Source organism: Dipodomys spectabilis, unplaced genomic scaffold (genome assembly GCF_019054845.1).
Source record: "Dipodomys spectabilis isolate Male_0828 unplaced genomic scaffold, ASM1905484v1 ptg000002l, whole genome shotgun sequence".
NCBI lineage: Eukaryota > Metazoa > Chordata > Mammalia > Rodentia > Heteromyidae > Dipodomys > Dipodomys spectabilis.
The window spans coordinates 48,505,372-48,529,746 of record NW_024870679.1 but is presented as its reverse complement, the minus strand read 5'-3'; the positions used below and the strand labels follow the sequence as shown (position 1 = coordinate 48,529,746).

General features: G+C 49.6%; 1 protein-coding gene and 1 pseudogene across 2 annotated transcripts; both read left to right on the top strand.

Annotated features, from left to right (window-relative positions):
• The first annotated feature begins 744 nt into the window (after nucleotides 1-744).
• Nucleotides 745-5,865, top strand: Edn2 (endothelin 2). Of its 2 annotated transcripts, XM_042685086.1 has the most exons (5): nucleotides 745-808; nucleotides 1,186-1,342; nucleotides 2,850-2,972; nucleotides 3,852-3,950; nucleotides 5,643-5,865. In XM_042685086.1, exons 1-5 carry the CDS (start codon nucleotides 745-747, stop codon nucleotides 5,734-5,736), a joined length of 537 nt encoding a protein of 178 aa, XP_042541020.1. In that variant the 3' UTR covers nucleotides 5,737-5,865. The 2 variants fall into 2 exon arrangements, with proteins under 2 accessions (XP_042541020.1, XP_042541022.1); XM_042685088.1 differs by lacking the exon at nucleotides 3,852-3,950.
• An 8,200-nt stretch (nucleotides 5,866-14,065) lies between these two features.
• Nucleotides 14,066-14,154, top strand: LOC122113058 (annotated as a pseudogene).
• The last annotated feature ends 10,221 nt before the right edge of the window (nucleotides 14,155-24,375 follow it).

Sequence of the window (24,375 nt, the reverse complement as noted above, 5' to 3'; positions counted from 1 at the left end):
AGGAGAGATATAACCTTGGCCTTGACTACACAGTTGAATTACCTCTGGAAGGCACTAGAACGCCTGTTCCATCCAGGCTCTGGGGGTTGGGGGGCAGAAAGGGGTGGGTGGTGGCACTTCCTGAATGAGGAGAGAATGAGGCAGCCCCAGCCTAATTAGAGGTCCAGGGTGAGCTGTGCCCTTCGCTGCGGCCAGTCAGCCCAGCGGGGGCTCTGACTCGCCCAAGGCCACACGGACTTGAGTGGGCTTTTCACCTCCCACACAACAGAGAGACATCCTCAGGCTGTAGGCAGAGGGCAGGCAGGGAGTGAAGATGGCAGGGTCTCTTCCACCCACTTCCAAACTTAACAGAGTGCCACAGAGGGAGTGGGGAGGGTAGTAAGGGGCAAGTTCATGAAGTCACCTGGACTAGGAGGGTGCTGGGGATTGCTGGGGAGCTTCAGGACTCCCAGAAGTGCTCCAGCTTGGAGGGAGGAGCACTGGTTCCCACCTCCCTCCCCCCACCCCTTTCTGAGAGGCCAGGGCGGGCCAGGCACCCTGGGAGGAGGCGGTGTCCCTGGCTCCCTGCCCAAGGTGCAGCAGGGCGGGGCTGGAGCTGCAGGGGCGGGGCCCTGCCTGGTGTTATAAGAGGCTGCTTGGGCACCGCTGCAATGAGCTCTCTCTGCTCAGCTTAGCAGTAAGTCACTGGCAACAGGCGCTCTCCCAGCTCCATCTAGCCGTCCAGCTGTGCACTCAGCCGCTGCCATGGTCTCCACGCCCACCGCCTGGTACTCCGTGGCTCTGGCTCTGCTCGTGGCCCTGCACGAAGGTGAGCCTGGTCTCACTTGGTGCTGCCTTCCCGGAGGGAGGTGGGTCAGTATAGCAGGGTCTTCAGCATCCCCCCCACCCCCTACCCCTGCCCCAGGGATGCAGTGCTCCTCCGAATTAACTGGGTGCATAACACTGGAGCCCATGGCAGCAGCATGGGGTGCTGTGCAGGTGCAGGCTGCTGCAGCCTGGAGCAGGGGCTAACCCTTCCCACCGGGCTGCTGGGGCTCCCCCCAGGCTGGCCAGGAGCTCCTGAGCAGCCAGAGTGCCAACTTCCTTGATTGTGCAAGAGGAGGAGCCTGGCAGGTCCCCTATCCCAGGAGGGCTGGCACCCTGACCACCTCTCTGCCTCTCTTTCTTCCCCTCCTGTGTGTACAGGAAAGGGCCAGGCTGCTGACAACCCAGAGCAGCCAGAGCTCGCAGCCCAGACCCGTGGTGCCCACCTGCGGTCTCGACGTTGCTCCTGTAGCTCCTGGCTTGACAAGGAATGCGTCTACTTTTGCCACCTGGACATCATCTGGGTGAATACTGCTGGGTGAGTGAGCACCATGGAGACCTAGTGGGGGTACAAGGGTATGAGGAGGGTCCCTGGCATGCTGGGGAGCATCTGCCGCAGTGGGGCTCTCCTTTGGGCCTCCAGATGGGGGCATAGTGCTAATACAAGCAGTAAGCAGTTTCTGTTTCAACTCCAAGTGGAAGCCACCAGAGCCAGGTATATGCAGGGGGAAGGTTCCTGAGAATGCTCACAACTCCCTGGTAGGAAAGTGTTGGCTCCATTTTCCAGACCAGGATATTGAGACTCAGAGAGGTTAGGAGACTTCACAAAGATCACATAGGAAGATAGTAAGTGGATACTTACTTACTTACTCATCCACACTTCTTCCACAAAGAATAGCATCATCAATGACAGCAGACACATCTTAACTGTGCCAGGCCCTGTGCCCAGTTCTGCAGGGGCAGTACGGTCTCCTGAGCACCCCCAAAGCTCCCCAAGAAGCAGGCACTGCTCTGTCCCTAGATGACAGGCAAGCAACCTGCCTGTGCTCCTGCCTCTCTAACCCCAGTAGGTGCTGGGTGCTGAGCGCTCTGCCCGCGCCCGTGCCGCCTCCAGGCCTCTGCATACCTCAGCTTGGAGTTGCTGTGTGTGTTTGTGATTTTTTTTTATTCCTTCCCTAAATTGCATAAGGCAAGAGAAGCCTGGCACGTAAGTGTGTGGAGCTAATCCGCATCCAAACACTCACTCAGGGCGGGAACCCTGCCAGTCCCTGCGTGCTGTGTCTTCCTGGAGTGATTGTAATTCTGCCACACCATCTAAAATTAGCTCTGTCACCCAAGGATGCTGGTATGATCAGCCTCAGGGGCCCTACCTGCTCAGGCCACCTTGGCCAGATAGTCTTCAATCTTTCTCTTTTCTCTCTCTCTCTCTCTCTCTCTCTCTCTCTCTCTCTCTCTCTCTCTCTCACACACACACACACACACACACACACACACACACACACACACACACACACTGTATACAAACAAAAATTTTAAGGTAGAGTTTTAGGGCACATTTGTGACTTTCCCGGGTAAGTAGAGGAGGAGATGGGGGCATTGGAGCTGTGAGCGGAGTGCTCAGTTCTGTGAGACGGAGAGGCCTCCCTTCCTCCAGGGCTAGCTCAGAACCTTCTTTGAAAACAGGACCAGCCTTGCCCCCTGGGCTCAGGTTCCCTCTTGGGAGGGGAGAAGGACTGGAAGGGCTCTCAGCTCACAGCTTTGGGTGGGACCACAGATTCCTCTTCCTGAGCAAAGCAGAACCAGAGCCAAGAGGCTAAAAGAGAAGAGGAAGCCTGCCCAGGGCTTCCCGGGCACAACGGTAGAGCCAGAGTTCAGAGATTGGTCACCTTTCACTGCCATGAAAGATGACATGATTGACTGTCTTAGTTTGTAGTATGGACAGTCCCTGCTGGCCAATGATGAGGGTTTATCTAATCCTCTCTCTCTCTCTTTCTCTCTCTCTCTCCTTGTCCCACACCACTACCTTGCTGGCTGTCCGCCCACAGACAGACAGCTCCTTATGGCCTGGGAAACCCGCCAAGACGCCGGCGCCGCTCTCTGCCAAGGCGCTGTGAGTGCTCCAGCACCCGCGACCCTGTCTGTGCCACCTTTTGCCATCGAAGCCCCTGGTAGGTGGGCACCCAGCCTGCAGGGGTAGAGGTGCCTGCTAGCCTGAACCTACATCTAGGAGGCAAGCAGAGGAGCTGGCTAGTAGGAGTGTGTCAGGTCGTGGGGTGGAGGGTGGGGGTGGGTGCCCACAGGCAACCCAGGGGTGGTGGTACAGCATCCTTTCCCATGGAGAGCTAGGTACCCATGAGTCCTTCCTTGGGGGCTTTGTCCTGCCTTGGGAGCTTTTGAGAATACTTGTGTCCCCACCCCTGGGCAGGTGGGAGGCACCCCAGGTGCCAATTGAGACAGGAAATAGGACTTGTGTCAGGCCTTCAAGACCCACTGGATTTTGAATCTAACCTGAGACTCGGAGCTTGTCTGGAAGAGAAATAACATCTGGAATTGGGAAGCCATGACACAATCCCAGGGTTGTCAGAGATTTAGGGGGTGGGGGAGCGCAGAGGGGTTGCCACCATGTCTCCTCCCTTTCTTGGCTTTGGTTTTCCCGTCTGTAAAAGAAGTGGAGAGAGATTTTGTTCCTTTTCTCCTCCCCTTGGAAAAGAAATAACTGGTTTCCTGAATCCAGCCCCCATTATGAGTTCAGGCTGGCGGGGGGGAACCTGCCTCAGTTTCCCCGGCAGCTGCAGGTGGCCAGGTTCCGGGAAGCCCAGCCATACAGCTGCCTTATTCTAAAGCTAATAACACATTCCCAGTAGCTCAGTTTTCCTTAGTCCCCACCCTGCCTGGGAAAGGAAGGATGCCAGGTGCACAGAGTGGAAATGGATCTGCTGTGGAGGGCAGGTGGGGTAGGGTGGGGGCTGGGCTGGGCTTGAAGCCAGGTGCCTTCAGGGTGCTGGGCAGCCCCTCATTTGGGTTCTGTTGCTGTTCCATTCCTTCAGGACTGAAGCTGTGTCTGTACCAAGAAGCCAGTCCCCTGCACAGGTGCCCCAGACTGGCAAGACATGGGCCTCAGCAGGAGAGCTTCTCCAGAGACTGAGGTGAGGGGCTGACACTGACTGAGCACTTCCTGCATACCTTGCACATGTCCCTTCTTTTCCATGGGAGACCAGAGAACTGAGGCCCCGAGAGGTAAAGTCACTTGCCCAAAGTTGCAGAGCATCTGTGGAATCTGGCTGAGTCTAGTCTGTTCCGAACCCTTGTGCTCTCTGTTTGCACATGGCCTGAGTATGGACTTTTTGTAGCAGGTCTAGGAGTTCACGACTGAGAATCAAGTGTTGTTCACATGGTGGACGACTCTGAGGGGCTGACTGCCCCGGCTGCTCCCTCCTCATCCCCACACTCATCTCCCACATGGTTTCAGGTGGGGCCCAGGAACACTTGTCCAACCAAACTGATTTGAGAAGAGAAATCCACATGGGGCCATGCAGCAGAGGGCAGGACAGTGGGCCTGACTAGGACTCCAGCCCTGCCACAGACAAGCTTTGTGACTCCAGACTTGCCATTCCACTCCTCTGTGATTCAGATTCTGATTTTTAAAAAGTGGAAACAGCAGTGTCCATCCCACAGGATGGCCATGAAATCCTAGGGGTGTTGACATACACGACGTGTGTCAGTCAGGGCCTGGCACCCATAGAGCTGTGAGGGTCTTTGACATATCCACTCTTGCTACCGAGGGCTCTTTGGAGCTGACTGGCAGTGTGGCCCATTAGGAATTCCCATTTTTGAGGGGGAGGCAGGAAAATAGGGAAAAAGGCAAGAAGGTGTAGTGGGCATATATTTAAGAACTGTCATGCCTAGGTGCTAGTGTGACACCTGTAAATCTAGCTACTTGGGAGGCTGAGATCTGAGGATCCAGATTTAAGGCCATTCCAGGCAGATAAGTTACCATGAGACTCTAATCTCCAAACAACCCTCAGTAAGCCAGAAGTGGAGCTGTGGTTCAAGTGGCAGAGCAACAGCCTTGGGCACAAAAAGCTAACCATGAGTACAAGGCCCTGAGTTCAAGCCCTAGTACACACACACACACACACACACACACACACACACACACCCCTGAGGATGAAAAGAACATCAGAGTGGCTAAGGCTTCACCTGTGCAGAGCACTTTACAGTGTGCACAGAGCTGCCTGCCTTTGCCCTTTGTGCTCATCCCTCGGTAGACAAGGCCTGTTTTGCATTTTATGAAGGTCCCAGAGAAGGTGAGCCCTTGTCTACATTCCCACAGCCAGAGTCTAAGGGCATTCTTCTTGCTAGCAAGCCAGGGCCCTTTTAGCCAGGAATTGGACACTTAGAAATTGTCAGTGTCCTTTCCAGGACCCTGGCTGGGTTCAAAGGTCAACTGGACCAGATTGAGATGCAGCACCTTGAGCAGCAGCATGGTGGCATTAGAGAAGGAGCAGTTTGGATGAGAGGAAGGTAAATAGCTGGGAAGGGCACAAAAGGGAGATGCAGAAGAGGAAGGGCAGACATGGGCAATACCTGGGTCATCCTTGGCTGTATCATTCATCGTTCTTTCAGAGTGGGAGCTTTGTAAGCCTCCATGGGCAGAGAAGCTTCCAGGCCTCGTATGGCCTTGACTTTGCTGGGTAGACCCTACTCACAGGCTGTGGCCCACCTTCTATTCCAAAGTGTCCACAAGCCAGGACCCAAACAAGAGCTCTAACTTCTCTCTCTCATCTTGGGTAGTGTCAATCTCCTGAAATGCTAAGTCAATCCCTCTCAATTTCCAGGGACATCTCTGCCTCCAAGGTCCACTTGGCCCAGCAACAGCAGCAGATGATGACAAAACCCAGGCCTGCACACTCCAGGTGGAGGAAGAGATAGCGCCATGCGCCAGAGGAAGGTTGAGAAGGAAGCCCATATAGAGATCGGGCAGCTCAAGGGAGATGCTCTGACTGTCTCCTGGGCCAGGGTCTGGGTGTTTGCCTGTTGGACCCAACTGTTGGGGTTAGTGCAAGCTCTGGTCACCCCACTCTGGTGAGGAAGTCTATCCTGGCTGTTTTGTACCCTCAGACCATCAGGAAACCCCTCAGCCTCTGCAAGGTAGAGCAGCCTCCCAGCACTGGCTGCCAGCCATGGCCCTGCTTGAAGGAGCTGCGTGGGGTGGACATGAACCTGGAGGCCATGTCCTGTCTATTTGGCCACAATCCAAGAGCATCTGTGCACCAGGGCACAGACATGCCTAAGCAGACCTAGAGGCTGGACAGGTCCCCCAGGGCTGAATTCCTGGCTGGCTCCTATTGTCCTCTCCAACTTCCCATCCCTGAGAGTCTTTGTACCCTTTTTCCCTGGGGACACTGCTGGTGAGAAGACCCTGGCGGGCTTCACCTATCTGTATATAACTTATTTGTTCTGAGAACTTTGAGAATCTCAATTATTTATTTTAATGTATTTTTTTTTAACAATTTCAACTGTTTACCTGCAAACTTCTGTTTATAATAAATGATGACATGGTGTTCTGGGATTTTTTTTTTTTTTTTTTTTTTTGGTCTTAGATGAGCAGCGGTGATAAGTCTCTCTTAGGAATGGGAGGGCCCAAGGTGGTTGGCTAGACCCTCAGTTTCCGCTGCCTCTCCTGCTAGCCATTTCAGGTTGCTAACCTACTTTCTCTGGGCTTTTGCCTCTTGTGCACTGAAGCAGCGATCTGCAGCTGTGAAAATGGGATTCTGGGATCTAGGTTGCCACCAATAGCCCAGAAACCAACGGGCAGCAGGCCTTGCCCCAGAGTGCATTTAGGAGAAGCCAAAACTTTGAGGGTTCAGAGGCCTATTTCTGCCCCAGTTGCCCCATCCTGTCCTGCCAGGAGCTGACTACAAGGCCCAGAGCAAAGGAGTTTGGCACTTCTCTAACAGAAGAAGGCTGGGACTCTAGCTCAAGCTCCAAACCTGCTGGAGCCCATGCAGCCCTTTGGGCCAGGGACAGCCCAGGTCATTCCTGCTGGTAGCTACCTGGATCCACTGTCCCCATTTCCACCAAATCCCCCTTTGAACAGGTGGAGTCCTTTCCCCACACCTGGGCTAGGCTGGGTGTGGCAGGCTGTGACCTGAGCCAGCTCGCAGGAAATATGTATAGACTAAGCAATAATCATTTACATAGTGCTCTAACCCTTGCCCACAAAACCAACCCTGGCTGCTTCATGGAAGAATAACATGTTGACATCTATTGAGCTCACGCTGTATACTGGCATACCCCAGGCTTCATCCATATTAACTCATTTGGTCATCACAACAACACTGGGATGCAGGTATATATGAGGACAGTGCTGCACAGAGGAGGCAAGTGACCATTTGGGGGTAACGGTAGTATGAAGGGATGGCATCAGGGTGAGAACTCCGACCTGCTAGCCGCAGCATTGGTGTACATGTGATTGAATCCATGGATCGCCACTGAAGCATGACTTTGAACGAAGCTCTTTCTGAGCCTCAGTTTTTTTCACCCAGAAAATGGGAAGTCGTGGGCTCCAAATCCAAGTGCTGATGCAAGCACGAGACAGGTGAGCCCTGGTGCCAGGCTGAGCCTGGAGCCCGAGAAGAAGCAGAGTTTGCTTGTCAGGCTGCCAAAGGTGATTACATAATGCACGGGATGGGGACAGAGCCAAAGGAAGACCAGTGTGAGGGAGAGATTGGAGCTGGCTAGGGCACAGGTGGTCAGAGAAAGGATCCTGCATGAAGGTGGCGCTCATGTTGTCTCAAAACATGAGCCAGACTCAAATAAGTTAGAGGAAAACAGGGAGAGGGTCCAGACAAGGGGAGATGGGGGGGGGGCTTCACCAAGGCCTCTTTGGGCTGGAGCAGGCAAGAGAGAATGGAAGACCAAGTTGGAGAGGCCTTGAAGGCCAAGCTGAGAAGTTAGACTTCCTCTTATGAGCCAGGAAATATCAGGTCTGGGCCCTGAAACTACAGCCTTTTCAGGTGAGTCACCACCCACTTTGCAGGGTCCACAGGGTTCTGGCCAGCCTGGTCATTTGTTGCCCAGCCCAATGCACAGCATCCTCTCCTGCTGAGACTTCACCTGGTTCTGACCCAGCATCATAGCCACCCATTGAAAATGGCTCTGCCCCTTTGGATACACCAAGCCTGCAGCCACAGGGCTGCATAAGGGAGGGATCTTGGCAGAGGCTGAAGGTCCTGGCAGTAGAATTCTGGAGAAAGCAGATGCTCACTGCCCTTGCACAGGGCCATGATCAGAGTCAGAGGTCAGTGGCCCAAATGACTGAGCAGCAGTTTGAGGGAGAAAAGGAGATAGATTTGGGTAACAGTGGCTCAGGAGCTCTCAGATTCTTAGCCTTTGGGCCTTGGACTTCTGGCGTCCCCATCTTGGCCCTCATCCAGTCCCTCTTCTCTCCAAGAGACAAGTAGTGTGCAGGGCCAGGGAGTGAGGGGTCAGACTGCCCAGAGTCTGTGGGTGCTGCTAGACTCTGGGCAGTTGGGTCTGGGTGGTAGGTGGGGAATGACAGAAAGCAGAGGATGTATGAGGAGCCACTATCTGGCTGACCTCTGGGAAGAACTGGATCTACATTTGAGAAAATTTACATTTTTGTAGAACAAAAACTTCTATTTTTCCCAGTAAACAGTAAGATTTTTCCAAGGTTTTCTGAATCAAATACATGTTACCTTGGCTGGAACTCTAGAGGCAGAGATAGACCAGAAGGGGGCACAGGATGACCCAGATTTATTCTGGTTACAGACACAGGAGAGCTGAGGTGGGGAACAGATAGAGCTGTACCTTAGTTCTGCACCTGGTGCCAACCAGGCCAGGGAGGCTACAGGCTGGGCCTTAGTTGACTCCACACGCCCACCATCCTGCTACAAACTCAAAATCTCTCTCCCCTCCCCCCTCTTTTTTTTCTCTCTCTCTTCAAAGAAAGTCCAGGGTAGGTTCAGATAAGTCATTTGCCTATCATCAGGGCAGTAAATTCCTGGAATATGGCCATCCATTCATCCAATAGTGATGATAATCTGAGCTATACAGACAGAAGCTACCCCTGCCTGAAAGGCCAAGCCTCAGCATTGGGGAAAATAGAGACTCCTGTTTATCAAGGGCTTACCAGTGCTTTGCACACACTAACTGTGATTCCTCATAACTATCTTAGGCAGCCAGTTCTAGCATTAGTATTCCCATGTCACAGATGAGGCGTACATTGAGTATGGTAGTATGCACCTGTAGTGCCAGCTTCTTAGGAAACTGAAGCGGGAAGATCATTGGAACTCCAGAATTCAGAACCAGCCTCGGCAACATACAAAGACTTTTGGTCAAGATGGATTATATTCATATACTGTTTTGTCGAATGGCAGCTCCTTTGTACAACCACTTAAAGATAATTCATAAATAAGTAAATAAAAGTTCAGCAGGGCACTGGTGGCTCATACCTGTAATCATAGCAACTCAGAAGGCTGAGCTCTGAGGATCATGGTTTAAACACCAAAAAGCTGGAGTTGGGCTATAGCTCAAGTGGTAGAATGCTAGCCTTGAGCAAAATAATCTCAGGGACATTGCCCAGACCTTGAGTTCAAGCCCTAGGACTGGCACCAAAAAACAAAATTGTGATAGGTAACTGAGACACAGAGTGGTTCTATAACTTGTCCAGTCACACAGCCATGATGTGGCTAAGGTGGAATTGAAACCCCAGGCTCTTAGCTTCTATATTCTCCCATCCCTCTGATAAGGAACAAGCACTGAGGAAGCCCTTGAGGGAGGGGAACCCAAGGTGGCTTCCTGGAAGAGGTGACATGTAGGCCAGGATCCACAGGATGGTAGAGATGAGGGTTCCAAGCACAGGAACCTTCTCCTCTTCAGAAGAAGGGAGCTACCCTCAGCCACAATCTCAAGAATCAAAGAAGGAGGGCTGTGGGGAAGGCTGGTGTGCCTTTCTGAGCACATATTGAGACTTAGATTCCTGATATGGGGTGGTGCTGGAGGTGGGGTACACCACCAGCAACTGTCACTTCCCACACTTCCCAGAAGAAGATGACGGACAATGGGAAGGGACAAGAGATGCTGAGAAATGTGCGATTGAAGGACAGGGCATTACAAGGTGGGGAGGAGGGATGGGCAAGCGTGTCAGAACATGGCAGGGTCCAGGGAGCAGCAGCCGGCCTGGGCGGCAGGGGCCAGGCTGGGGATAGCATCCAATGCCAGGAATTTGATGTTGAGTGATGAGGGGCTGGCAAAGATGGCTAAGCAAGGGAGCACCAGGACAGGAGTGGGCCTTGGGCTGCTGGCTTATCATTGGCCCTTCCTTGGCCAGGGCTTCCAGCTCACAGAGGCCTCCCAGCCCCTCTCTAGGGTAAGCACAGTGCAGGCCTTGCCTTGGCCTGCCAGGGATCCCAGCCAAGAGCCCTCGGCAGCTCAGAAGGGGGCTATGTGCAGGCCCGCCAGCAGCCCTGCAAGAGGAATGCAGCCTAATTAATTCTCGCAGCAATCAGGGCCTCGCCTTGTGGGAGCAGCTGCCAGGACAGGCCTGCCAGGACGCCATCAGCCCAGCCTGTCGATCACTCACTGATGAAGCCAGGGGGACTGCAGGCTGGGAGCTTAGAGATGGGGACTCAGGGACTAGTCCCTTGCCTCCGGGCACACACACAAGGCCTTAGCTCCTTCACAGCTAATAAAACAATGAGAGTGACAGCAATAGCAACAGGTCTTGAGGCCCTGCTGGCACCCAGAGTACCATTTCTCATCTAATTGTTCTGAGGACAAGGGAGGAGAGTCCTGTCACCTCCTTCTCTGAGGAGGAAGAGAGCAAGGTAGAGAGAGGCATACTTCCCAACTCACTGTCAGAAAGCAAAAGCAGAGAAACTGGGACTGAACCCAGGCAATCTCGCCCTAACAGCCTCTTCATAATAACCACTCTGCTGAGCTGGTTCAGCAAGGGAAACTGAGGCCTTAGACGTGTTTCTCATGGATAATTGGCTAAACAGGAAGGATTGCCAGGGGCAGGCTATGTCCCCTGGCCTCAGCTTGTATGGCCTCCTCTGAAGAGCTTCCCCTGCATACATACCAGATTACTCTGCCCCTGGTCAGCACCGTCTCCTGAGGGATATGTGGCTCACTACATCCGGGGAAGTTGGACTATGGAACACGATCCTGTCTTATAAGTACCGCACGCTAACCGATTGCACCACTGGAGCTCCGAACAGGATCCTGTCTATGGGTGCCAGCTTCCTGTTGCTGTAACAATGTACCCAAGCTAACCTCCTTTACTGAGGCTCACGGTTTCAGAGGGTTCAGTCCCTGATGGATTGGCACCATTGTTTTAGGACCTGTGGTGAGGCAGAACACCACAGTGGGACAGAGAAAGATGCTTACCTCATGGTGGCAGGAAGCAAAAAAGAGAAGCTCCTTCAAGTTCATGTCTCCAGTGACCTAACTTCCAACTGCTACATCCCATCTCCTGAAGCTTCTACCTCCTCCCAATAGTGCCACAGACTGAGGACCAAAGTCAGCATACGGGCCTTTGGGTTCATCAGAATCACAGCACTGTCTCTCTGGAGTCTCCACCCATTTGGTCCCAGCTCTGCCACTTAAGCCTGTTCCAGAAACACAATTACAGCCCACCAGCTGGGTCCCCTGTGTGCTGGATACATACGCTCAGGGCATCCTCTCAACCCATGACCCCTCCCCAAGTACAACATAGGCACAATGACTCAGAAATGTGTGGGATGGGCTGGAGCAAAGGTTTGCAAAGGAAATGAAAGCCAGGAAGGGCAACTCACTGCCTGACATTAAGATTCTACCCTCGCCAGACTGCAAGCCAGGAAGAGAGCAATACAATGACATCTCATCCCTTCTCTCAGCCTTGATTTCCCCATCTGCCACATAAGGATGAGAGGCCCAACCTCACAGGGTAGCTCTGGTGTTCATTAACAGCAGCTGACACCAACATGTGATACTTATTATATACTAGGTAGTATTCTGACCACTTCATATAATAGTATTTTTATTTCAATTTTATTCATGATTCTGTATCATTACAAAGTTGTTCCAATTATGCAATTATGTGTTTTTAAGTTTGTCCAGTTACTCTCAAAAGGAACTTAGAACAGGCCATCCCAAAATATACCTCTTTCACATGAGGATTGTTTTGAGCTAAAGGCAATTAGAAAAAGAAACAAAATATGTACAAAGAGCTCTTTGCTCTTCTCCTATCTACCTCAATGCAGGACATAAATTTCCCTTTGGAAGGTATTTTTCCTCTCCTCTGTACCAGGAAGACAGCAGCATTAGCTCTCAGACGGACATCAGAACTAGGATGGCTCTGCACAGACAAACCTTATTGAACTAACTCCTGTCTTCCATTAGTTCCCCAATGTGTGTACCTCCACACAACTTGCCACTCCAGAAGACTAAACCCTTTGTCCTCTCTCTACTTTTCCACAAATGTATTCTTCTTTGTTTAAGTGGTATGTAACTCCCTGGGTCTAATTACTTTTTTGATTTTCTTTTATTTTCTAAGAAGGCCTCTATGCATTTAAAAATTAAAGGATTACTATAATATCAAGTCATATTTGTGTTCTTTTCCTCCTACACAGGAAGCATAAATAGGGGGATTACAGAACAGGCCAGCCTGACTTTAAAGGAGACACTCTGTTCAAAAATCAACTAACACACACACACAAAAAGACTAAGGATATGGCTCAAGTGGTAGAGTACCTGCCTAGCATACAAAAAACCCGGTTTTCAAACAAAGTATTGCCAAACAACAACAACAACAAAGATGTATGGTACATTTGAACATAATTTTCTTTTTGTTGGCTATGGGGTTTGAACTCGGGTCCTAGGCACTGCCCTGACCTCTTTTGCTCAAGGCTAGTAGCGCTCTACCACTTTGAGCCACAGTGCCACTTTTGGTCTTCTGGTGGTTAATTGTCTCATTGACTGCTGGGCTCAGGTGGCTCATGCTTATAATCCTAACTACTCAGGAGGCTGAGATTGAAGATTGTGGCTCAAAGCCAGACTGAGCAGGAAAGTCTGTGAGACTCTTATCTCCAATAAACCACCAGAAAACCATAAGTGGTGCTGTAGCTCAAGTGGTAGAGTGCTCACCTTGAAGAAGAGCTCAGGGATAGTGTCCAGGCCCAGAGTTCAAGCCCCACCACCACCACCACCACCAACAACAACAACAAAAGTCTCACAGACTTTCCTGCCCAGGCTGGCTTCAAACTGTGATCTTCAGATCTCAGTCTCCTGAACAGCTAGGATTACAGGTGTGAGCCACCAGCACACAGCTAACATAATTTTTTTTTTGGGGGGTGGGGGGGAGAGGTCTGGTCGTGAGGCCTGAACTCTGGGCCTGGGAACTGTCCCTCAGCTCTTCAGCTCAAGGCTAGCACTCTACCACTTGAGCCACAGCGCCACTTCTGGCTTTTTTCTTTTTGCTTATGTGGTGCTGAGGAATCGAACCCAGGGCCTCACGCATGCAAGGCAAGCGCTCTACCACTGAGTCACCTTCCCAGCCCCCTAACATAAATTTTTATATTCAGTCCTAATTCACATTTGCTCTTTTTTTCCCAAGATATAATGCACACAATATAAAATTTATCCCATTAAAGTGATTTTAGTATATTTGCAAGGTTTTATAATCATCACTGCTATAATCCCAGAACATTATGATCACCCCAAAAGGAACCTCCTAGCCCAATAGCAGTCATTCCCTACCCCCAAGTCCTAGGCAACCACCAATGTACTTCAGTCTCTGTAAGTTTTCTTACTCTGAAATTTATTGTGAGTGGAATCATATAGTATGGGACCTTTCGTTTCTGTAGTATTTCTCTTAACATGATATTTTCAAGGTTCATTTACGATGATCAGAATTTCATTCATTTTCACAGATAACCAAAGGGAAAGATCATATCTGGTTTATTCATTTGTCCCTGATGGACTACTGGTGTTGCTTTTTTAAAAATAGTTTTTGATCCATGCACTTTAACCCATAGTGACCCAACGCGGTGTTATTTGTATCACCAAATTCACAAAGAGACTGAGGTCCAGAGAGTTTAAGTAAGCCGCTCAAGCGCACTGAAACACTGAGTAGCAGGTGTGGGACTTGGCCTGGGAGCTAACACTGGAGAATGATGGCCCTGGCCATTGCACTGTGGCCCAAGGGAGACTTAGCAAAGGGTGGTCCTTTTCATCAGCATTTCTGAAAGCAGGGCCCATCGCTTCTCGGCCTTTTGGCTAAGATCAAGTGTAGTATCTGAAAGCAGGGCCTGAGCTAGGACACCCAGTGAGGAAGCACCACCACCTCAGCCTCAGGAAAGGGACACTGCCCCATCCCAAATGAACCTGCACCCTCTAGAGTATCATCTGACCAGCCTGCAGCCCCAGGCCCATCCCCATCCAGGAAGCTGTGGGCTGCTCCTCTCCTTGCCAACACATGGCCACTGGGTGGCAGAGGAAGGACCCTTCCTTGTGTGGGGTCAAGGCAGAACTACAGTGCTGGCCAGTACCACCCAGTACATGACTATGAGCAGTTCTTTGCCTCCACAGGTCCTCCATCTATTGAATAGTGGGATGAGAAATCTTAATTACCTATGTAGAGGTGATTCAGTGTATTGGTAAAAGCTACCTCTAAAATCATTTAAAGAAAATAGGAGAGGGATGCTGATGGCTCAAATGTATAATCCTAGCTACTCAGGGGACTGTTGTCTGAGAATTGCAGTGCAAAGCCTGCATAGGCAGACATATCCTGGAAAGTCTTATCTCCAAATAACCAGCAAAAAGCTGGAAGTGGAAGTATGACTCAAGCAGTAGAGGACCAGTATGAATTTAAAAAACTAAGCAAAGTGATAGACCCTTAGTTCAAGTTCCAATACTAGATAAGAAAGAGGAGGAAGAAGAAGAAAAAAAGAGAAAAAGGAATTAAAAGGAGGAGGACGAGGAAGGAGAGGAGGAGGAAGACAGGGAAGAAGGAAAGGAGAAAGAGGAGGAGGAAGAAGACTTGGTGGTACAATCCTATAATCTCAACTGCTACAAAGGTGAAGATCAGAAGATCATGGCTGGAGGCTACCTGGGCAAAAGTTAACAAGACTGTAAATAAACTGGTGTGGTAGTATGTGTAATTCAGCAACAAAGGAGACAGAACTAGGGGGATCATAGTCCAAGGCTGACCCCAGACAAAAATGTGAGTCTACCTTAAGCAAAAAAGGGCTAGGGCTATGGCTCAAGTGATAGAGCATCTGCCTAGAAAGAACAAGGTCCTGGGTTTGAACCCCACTACTGCCAAAATTTTTTTACATAGAAACATCTATAAAAAAGAGTAAGTCTTGGGCTGGGAAGATGGCTCAGTGGTAGAGTGCTTGCCTTGCATGCCTGAGGCCCTGGGTTCGATTCCTCAGCACCACATAAGCAAAATGAAAAAAAAAAGCCGGAAGTGGCGCTGGGGCTCAAGTGGTAGAGCTCTAGCCTTGAGCTGAAGAGCTGAGGGACAGCGCCCAGGCCCAGAGTTCAGGCCCCACGACCGGACCCCCCACCCCCCCAAAAAAAAGAGTAAGTCTCTCTATTCCCTCACTGTATAAAAGTGCTGCTTATAGTCTGGACTAAGCTATGTATTTATTTCTAACTTTTTAGAGACATTTTGAAATAACAAATGGAAACATAACCCCGGCTGTTTTCCAGGACCTGAGTTCTTCACAACCAAAGTACTGACCCAGACCAGTGCCTATGGACACACCTCAGCCTCTGTTTAACAGCTCCATGGTGGTCTGCAGGGGCCTCCGCTGTTTATTTAGCCCTTGCCTACTGATGCTGTCGGGAATAAACATGCTTATTTATGCATAGACACACCTCATTTATACATCTTTTCCACAAAGGACACATTGTTGGAAGGTAAATTGCTGAGTCAAAAAATAAGCATGAGCTAGACACTGAAGGCTCACACTTGTAATCCCAGGTACTCAGAAGGCTGAGATCTGAGGACTGTGGTTTGAAGCTAGCCTGGGCGGGTTCATGAGAGCTTTATCTCGAATTAACCACCAAAAAACCCAGGAAGTAGTGCTGTGGCTCAAGTGGTAGAGTTGCTAGTCTTGAGAGCTCAAGGACAGTAAGTACCCAGGCCCTGAGTTCAAACCCAGAACTGGCCCTACCCCTACCCCCCAAAAAACCAAGCATATTTTAAATATTCTGCTAAAAATGAGGTTCAGATTTTCTCTCCTCCTGCCACTGGGCCCAGTGCCCCTTTCCTCCAGCCCTTCTAGCACTGGGTTATATTGCTCTTTCATTGTTTGTTGATCTAATGGGGAAAGCCTGTGTGTGTGTGTATACGTGTGTGTGAGTGTGTGTGCATGAAGTCAATACTGGTATATTTATCTGCATTCTGACATATAAAAGATAAACCTGCTGAAGTCCCAGTCACTCAATATCAGGAAGCTGAGGCAGTAGATCAGCTGTGCCAAAATCCTGGATAGCAAACACAAAGAGAGACAGAGACAGAGACCTGCTTATCATCTGGCTTAAGTCATTGAGGAGCATGGAAAAGCCTTCTGTCCACTCCCTCCACCCAGGGGGTACAGGGGGTCCCCTCTAGGCTCTTCTGATCCTGGTATCTACGACATCCTCCAGAGCTGGTTTCTACCTGCACCTCTCAGTCCTGCTCTAGGGCTTGGACCCTGGAGCTAGGCATGCAGGGATTGGTTGATCTTCAGCTGACACCTCCGACAATGACTGTGCCTTTGAATGGAAACATAGGGGAACAACACCTTTACTTGAAAGCAGGTATGATGGACTGTAGCTGTTTCAAAAAAGGATTCTGTAGTGGCCTGGTTGCCTCTCAATCAATGGTCCGAACAGGCTCTGCAAAGAAGGCTGGAGCCTGGTCTTGCCTCCTCTAAGGCCTTGCTGTATAGACCCCAGGCAGACCACTGTCCCATCTATGCTCCAGGCTCCCATGTTGGCTGGAAGCCTGACAACAGCTCGCCCACAGAGTAGCTGCAGAATTGGCCCCTTCAGAAGCCAGAAGAGAGCTTCTCTGAGGAGCTTGAAGAGCAGAGAAGGGCCAGCACCCAACCCAAGGCCAAAATCTAAGACTTTCCCTGCAACTCTGATTCAGTACGCTGAGCCCAATTGGGAAGCTGGAGTCCCACCTAGCTAAGAGGAGATTGTACGTGCACATGTACAAGTCATGTATAAGCACCTATGAATATGTGTGGGCATCAAATATGCTTCTGTTCATGTAACAGGGGAATATTTCTGTGTGTCTAATCTGCAGGCATTTGGGTTTGTGTCTCATGTGAATGATACCCATGCATGATCTGCATAGGTATATGTGCTTGTGGCATGGAGGCATATGTTCGTATTGACACATATGTGTGTGTGATTGGGAATCCTCTCAGCATCATGTCTGTCTAGTTGGGACTGTGTAGATACACATGCACATAGGTGTGCATGTTTCAAGTTGCATGTGTGGCTTGTGCATGATAACCCATTATATATGGCACGAGCATGCATGTGTGTGTGTTAAGAACATGTGTATGAAGTGAATATTGATGTAGGGATCCAGAGGTGCAGAGGGGAGATCATGAAATGATGCATACAGTAACAGCAGATGTGAATGCACCCCAATGTGCATTCCATGGTGAGGTGAGGGACCCCCCTCAGGCTCTGGGAAACCTGGCATTTCCTCCAGCCCCTACTTGGCCTACACCTATGTCCCTACTCACACCAAGGGGCCATATAAACTCTGAACATCTTGTTTTGTTTACATGTAGATTAATTTAGTAATTAGCCAGTCATTATAAGCCTTATTTATTTTAAAAACAAACATGATTATATCATAGATGCAGAATTCAGATGGAATTAGAATGGAAAGCATGAATAGAGGTGTATATACACATACACACACACACACACACACACACACACACACACACACACATACACCTCTGCCTCAGTTCTTCAGGGTGTGAACCAGGAAGGGATGGGGTAGGTGGGAGGGAGGAGATGGAGATGATCCCTTGTCTCAGTTCCCAGGATTCTCAGCCCTGGGCTCCAACTTCTGTCCCTATGATATAGTAAGGTCAGGGTTATAAGCACATGGAGACCAGTCAGCATGGGCCAGGCCTGAATCTAACAGCATGGACACCAGGTGAGGTTCCTGTTCTTTAGCCACCATTGCTTCACAGGTAGCATGTGGCTTCTGTCACCTACCAGGAGCTCCCAATACAATCAGCTCGCCTCCCTCCTGAATCCCCATGCCTGGCCACAGATCTGTGGACTTTGAACTTTGAACTTCTTAGGGCAAAGACAAGTGCACAGTATTTGTGGGTCCCCACAGCCCACTCTGATAGGGTATAATGTTAGTCAACATTTGATGTTAAAAATTGGAGATAAAGAGGGAAAGAGGAGGAGGGCGAGGGTAGCAATGTTTGGTTCAAACAGCAGGTTGCTGGGTGCCTCCAGACTAGGTGAGTCAGCTTGCTCCTTGCCCGAACAGGGGAGCAAAAGCACCATTGAGCCACTTATCAATCCCCACCCGGCCCAGAGGAGCCTTATCATTTTTTATCTCAACCCTGCTGGGGGTAAGCAGCCTTTTCAACCCATTTTAGAGAAATCAGCCTTCTTAGAAAAAGAGGCAGCTGAAAAGCTGGGATTGGAACCTGGCATCCAGGATCATTCCTGGGGTCTCGGTCCCAGACTCTCTATCTCTGAGCAACCCTTCCCCTCCCCCCACCTCCACACACCTTTCTCCTGGCCCTTAGCAAGTATCTGTGACTCCACTCCAGGAACCCCTCCAAGTGCTAGGGTTCAGAGTTCATGCCCTCATGAGCAGCCCTGGATGATGGATGAATCAGTTAAGTTGGTGGACCAAGGCCTCAAATCTGCCCTCCTTGGGAGGTCACCCCCAAGGCTTGGCTCACATCCTTCCTTGGGCCCCAGTTGCCTACCTGCTGCTCATTAGCTCACTTGTATTGGCTTCTTTCCCTGTCTCTCAACCCTGGGGCTTCCTGGACCACCTCACAAATATGCATCTTGCTCAAAAATCCTAGTTCTGGACTCTTTCTGGGGGCCTTCAGTCAAGATAGAGAGGGCTACAAATATGGAAGGACAGGGACTTGGTCCAGGTCAGAGTAGCTCTGTGGATATAAGGACAATCCTAAAACCCCAGCCAAGGGACTCCCCATAGCGTCAGATGCAGCCTGACTGCAGGCATGCACAGGGCAGGGGGATGGGGAGGGTTTGAGCTCACCTCACAGCCCTTGGGAGGAGCCCAGGGAGGCTCCCCAGCTGGAGCCCCACCCATCCCTCGCTCCCTTCTCCACAGTTCTGCCTCACATGACCTCTGCCCAGTATAGCCAGCATAAACCTTTGCAGAAATAGCCCAGGCCTTTAGCTGGCCCCATCCTTCCAGGGAAGCAAGAAGACTGAGGAGATGGGTCTCAACAGCTCAACACTTGTCTCCCAGCCTCGGTTCCCCTTTAATGAAACGGATCAGAGCCTTCATGGGAGGAGGAAGTAGATGAAGAATCTCAGCTCATCAGGGGGCTTGCCAGGCAGTCACTGGCCCACAAAACACCGGTTGTGGATCAGGTGACTTGTCCTCACGTTCTTTCAGAAGGCATCTTGACCCAGAGCACCAGGTTGTGATAGGGGAAACTTGGGTGCTGACGATACACGGCTTGTCGCTGGGGTTGGCCTTCTATCTACCTTTAATATCATATCACATCAGCCCTGAGGAAGGCAGCCTTCAGCAGCAGGAAGAGCTCAATCCCAGAGCCAGCTGGATTTGGGTTTAAATTCTGTAGAATTCAGAGAAGACCCTCCGCCTCCATCTGTGTCTAGCTATTAGACATACAGACAAGGCTCAGGACAACAGCATATACCTGCAGTCTCCTGCAGTCCTCAGTCAGACAGAAAAACACTTCCAATACCCCTGGCAGAGGAGGCAAGGCAAGGAGGCCCTGGGAAGAATAATCAGGTGTGAGCAAAGCTCAGATGTCACTCAGAGAGGCAGCACTCTATTTACCTGTCCTCTGCCCAGGGAGTCCTGGGCCCCTTGGCACAGCCACCCAGCCTGGTCCATGTCCTGCCCTCATGTGCAGCCTCTCCCCTGCCTAGTCTGGCCCTGACCCAAGGTTTACCCACTGGCCTTCTTTCTGAACATGGCCTATAGAAAAGCTGGGGCTGGGCTTCAGAGTCTGCCTGGCTTGGGCTACCTTTGGCCTCAGGCATGTAGGGAACTGAGCCAGGAAGTTTAAAGGGACCGAACCACAATCTACTCACTGAAGTAGCTCCTGGAACCTCACAGTACCTGGGGTACCCAGGCATGAAGGCTACAGGGACAAAAAGAGGGCTGCTGATTATTGCCTGGAGAGGGAATCAGAGTCTTGCTTGATTACCCTAATGGGATATAGAGAGCGGACACCATGAGGGTGAGAGGCAAGAAGGAGGTTTAAAAAGCAAAAAGAATCAAAGTGAACAGTGAGCCAGTCATATCTACTTCTAGAAGTTTCCTTAAAGGAAGCACCTTAGATAAACATCTTTCATCAAGGAAATGCTCACTAGCAAGGTGCTGGCAGCTCATGCTTGTAACTATTCAGGAGGCTGAGATCTGAGGGTCACAATTTGGGGCCAAACCAGATGAATAAATCTTGAGAGACTCTTATCTCCATAACAAGCAAAATTATGGATGTGGCAGTGTGGCTCAAGTGGTAGAGCACCAGCCTTAAGAGAAAGGCTAATAAAGGACATGAAGCCCTGAGTTCAAGCCCCAGTACCAGCACCAAAAAAAGAAAGAAAGAAAAAGAAAAGAAGAAAGAGAAAGGAAGGAAAGGAGGAAGGAAGGAAGGAAGAAGGAAGGAAGGAAGGAAGAAGGAAGGAAGGAAGGAAGGAAGGAAGGAAGGAAGGAAGGAAGGAAGGAAGGAAGGAAGGAAGGAAGGAAGGAAGGGAGGGAGGGAGGGACGGAGGGAGGGAGGGGGGAGGGAGGGAGGGAGGAAAGAAGGGAGGAAGAAAATGTGTGCTGAAATGTTTATAAGAGCACTATGTGTGAGAGCCCCAAGCTGAAAAGTACCCTAAGTCAAGTACTCATTGAATGGCTATTATAAATCAAACCTCAACTGCATAAAATCATATGGTTCATCTGACAAATACAAAGTAAAATCCAAACAGCACTTACAACAATATTCCATTTGCATAATTTAATGTAAGCAAAATTAATCTATTATCTAGAAGTCAGGATAGCACTTGTCCAGGATGAGGTAGGCAATGACCAAAAGTGGGCAGCGGGGAGCAGCTGAGGTCATGGCTTTGTCCTATTCTTTTCTTTAGATGCAAGCTACATGAGTATTTATAGTTAGTGAATATTCACTGGGCTGTGCATTTATGACTTGCACATTTCTGTGTGAAGACTATCAAATTCCACAAACTGAATGTATGTTTACTTCTTTCACACAGCATTGTGTTTGAGAGTCATCCAAAAATATACTGTGTTCATTTCATTGCAGTATAGTATTCCATTTCATAGATATACCATAATTTGCTTATTGCAAATTGGGATGTTTTCAGGTATTAAAAGGACTGCTGCTCTGAATATTTTGCCCCTCTGAATATTTTTATATTATATATAAAATATATATTTCATTTTTGCTGAGTGTATGCTAAGAGAAATTTTCTGGGCCTTAGAGTCAACATATTCAACCCCAAAATTGTTTTCCATTTGCACAACCATTTACCGTATGTGGTAGTATCATATGCCCACCGGATGCGACATGATCAGCTTTCCTTCTGCCATTCAGGAAGGTGTAAAATAGCATTGCACTATGGCTTTCATTGGCATCATCTTTTGTATATTTATGTCTGTGCATGTGTGTGCATGTGTGCGTGTGCGTGTGTGTGTGTTAGGTGGTCATGTTAAATCCTTGGCCCTTGTAGCAGTGAAGCCTTCCCAGGATCCACAGGCACCCCAAGAAGGTGCTAGAGCCCTAGCTGTGACAGAACCACCACTACAGCCCAGCTTCGTGGCTCTTCAGTGGCTATTTCTGGCTGTCAGGAAGTGGCCAGGCAAGGGGATCCGGGTTGTTAGAGTGGGGAGTAGGGGGTGGCAAGCATTCAGGGCATTCCAGAAGTCAGATAAAGGCCCTGGGTGAAGAAGCAGATATCTAGCCTGGGGCTACAGAGAAAATGGATGGATATAAGACCAAAGCAGGCCTCACCTCTCCCCCATGGTGAAGGTCAGATGGGTGAAGGCAACCTGTCAAAAGGTTCTGGACAGGGCACCTACTTATGTGCTTCTCTGCTCAGCAACCAAGGCAGGATTCTGCCCCTAAGTCCATCTCAGAATGTTGTTTTCCAAGACCCCTTCATCCTCTGACAGTCCCCCATCCAGCTCCCAGTATAGCAAGGACCAAGTCCAAGGAGCCTCTTGCATCTGGGCGACATAGCTTTTCTCCAGCAGAGGGGCTCTACACTAGGCCTAGGCCCTGGCAGAGAGCCAAGAAAAGAGGCAGCCAGCGCTATGCTCTCCCTCAGAGCCCAAGCCAAGGTAGGGTGGGGAAGTGTCAAGGCTGATCCCAAGGGCTGGACCCAAAGAACCTCAAGCTAAGGAAGCATCCTAAAACACTGCAAAGGGGCCATTTAGTCGCTTTATCCACCTTAGGTCAGATAGTGTTCCTTCTAACCTCTAATTCAATTTCTAATGGAGTATGGCCTGATCCCTGAGCCTGCATCATGAGAGCTGAGGGTCAGGGAAAGGCTGGGCCCAGGAGTGTGGTCCCGGATGGGCAGTATTCCCCTCCTACCACTGTTTTGGCCTGGGGGAGACTGGGAAGTGAGAACTTAAGACAGGTCTGAGCAGGGTCTGTCTGCTTCCACATAGCTATGTTTGGAGCCAAACCACATGCAGCTCAGTAGCCAAGTAACAATCACCTTCTCTCCAGACAGAGGTGTGACCCAACAGGGGCTAGGTACAGTGGACACCTGTGACTTCCAACCTTTCCCTGACTGTGTCCAGGTTGCTCAGGTAAATGCACACAATTTATGCTTGGCCAGCCAGTTGAACGCCTGTCCTTTGGGCCAGTCACTGCCCAAGGGTAAACATGTAACCCAAGCCAGGCCAATTGGAGTTTAGCCAATAGGAGTCTAGAGGTCCCTGGAAACTCTTTTGAGATCCTCGGTTGTAAGGATAAGACTATAGCAATGGGTGGTCATCTTAAATCATGTGATGAAAATCTATCCAGAAATAAAAGTCCAGAACAGGCAGACAGAGCTGAGACATGGAGAGAAAGTTGTCTTATTGATACTATTAGCACAGCTGGATGCAGTCATGTCTGAACTTTCCACTTGCTGTTTATGTGATGAGCCAATGAAGATCTACTCTGTGTTTGATCAGTTGTGTCCTTGCAGTTTAAAGGGTTGGAATGAATGCAGTAGAAGAGGACACCTCCTGCCAAACCCTTTCTGCACTTGCCTGTCCCACAGGTGCACAGAGATTGCAGGGAGTTCCTTTTTAAAGGGTCATTGCAACTGGAATGCTGTGGGAAGGCAAAGATCATGTCCTGCCGCCCTCTGAGAAGGTACAACGAAGGAATGCAAAGTGGAACAAGGCTGCCAGAAGTTGATATTCAAGAGTTCAGAATGTTACTCACACAAGAAGGGCCCAGCCCTGGCAAGCTGCCCTCCACCTACCTCACTTCCCAGAGTGTTCTAGAAGGTGGGGTGGGCTTTGTGCATTTTCTGACCAACAATTTTTTTTTTTTTTTGCTTTTGAAGTGCTGAGGATTGCATCCCAAGCCTCATGCATGCCAAACAAGTGCTATACAATTGAGCTACATTCCTAACCTCACTTTTTTTTCTTCTCTCTCTTTTTTTGTGTGGAAGTACTAGGGCTTGAACTCAGGTCCTTATGCTTTTGCATGGCTTTTTAGCTCAAGTCTAGTGCTTTACCACTGGAACCATACCTCACCTCTACTTTCATCTTTTTGCTGGTTAATTGGAAATAAGAGTCTGTCAGATTTGTCTGCCTGGACTGACTTTAAATCACTCAGCTTTCTGAATAGCTAAGATAATAGGTGTGAGCTACAAGTGACCATCTCTTTTTTTTTTTTTTAGTCAGAGTCTTTTTAAGTTTCCATGGCTGCCTCAATCTCTTGGTACTCCTGCCTTTGCTTCCCAGTGGCTAGAATTACAGGTGTGCTCCACAGTACCCAGATCCAACTATTATTTCTGTGGTTATTTAAAAGTGAAACCAGAGCTATATAGATTTAGGAGAAAACATGTTTTGCATCTCCAATATGAATAGTCATTATTCAATTATTAATTCAAATACATTCTACAGACAACCCCCATGTCCATCCATAAGGGTCTGGTTAAATATAGTATGTATGTGAAGGTTTGGTTTTCAATGAAAGTAGCACTAAAATCTATTGTAAAAATACATGGTGTTTAATCATAGTTGGCAAGTTGACTGGATTGAGAAATGCCTAACAAATAGGTAAAACACCTTTTTCCATATGCTGGGGAAGGCAGTTCCAGATGATT

What these genes read in the sequence shown, in the direction of transcription:
- Edn2 (XM_042685086.1), top strand. Translation starts at nt 745, where the DNA reads ATGGTCTCCACGCCCACCGCCTGGTACTCCGTGGCTCTGGCTCTGCTC. An exon ending in GCTCGTGGCCCTGCACGAAG is followed by an intron (nt 809 to 1,185) that starts GTGAGCCTGGTC and finishes CTGTGTGTACAG; the next exon opens with GAAAGGGCCAGGCTGCTGAC. An exon ending in TTTTGCCATCGAAGCCCCTG is followed by an intron (nt 2,973 to 3,851) that starts GTAGGTGGGCAC and finishes CCATTCCTTCAG; the next exon opens with GACTGAAGCTGTGTCTGTAC.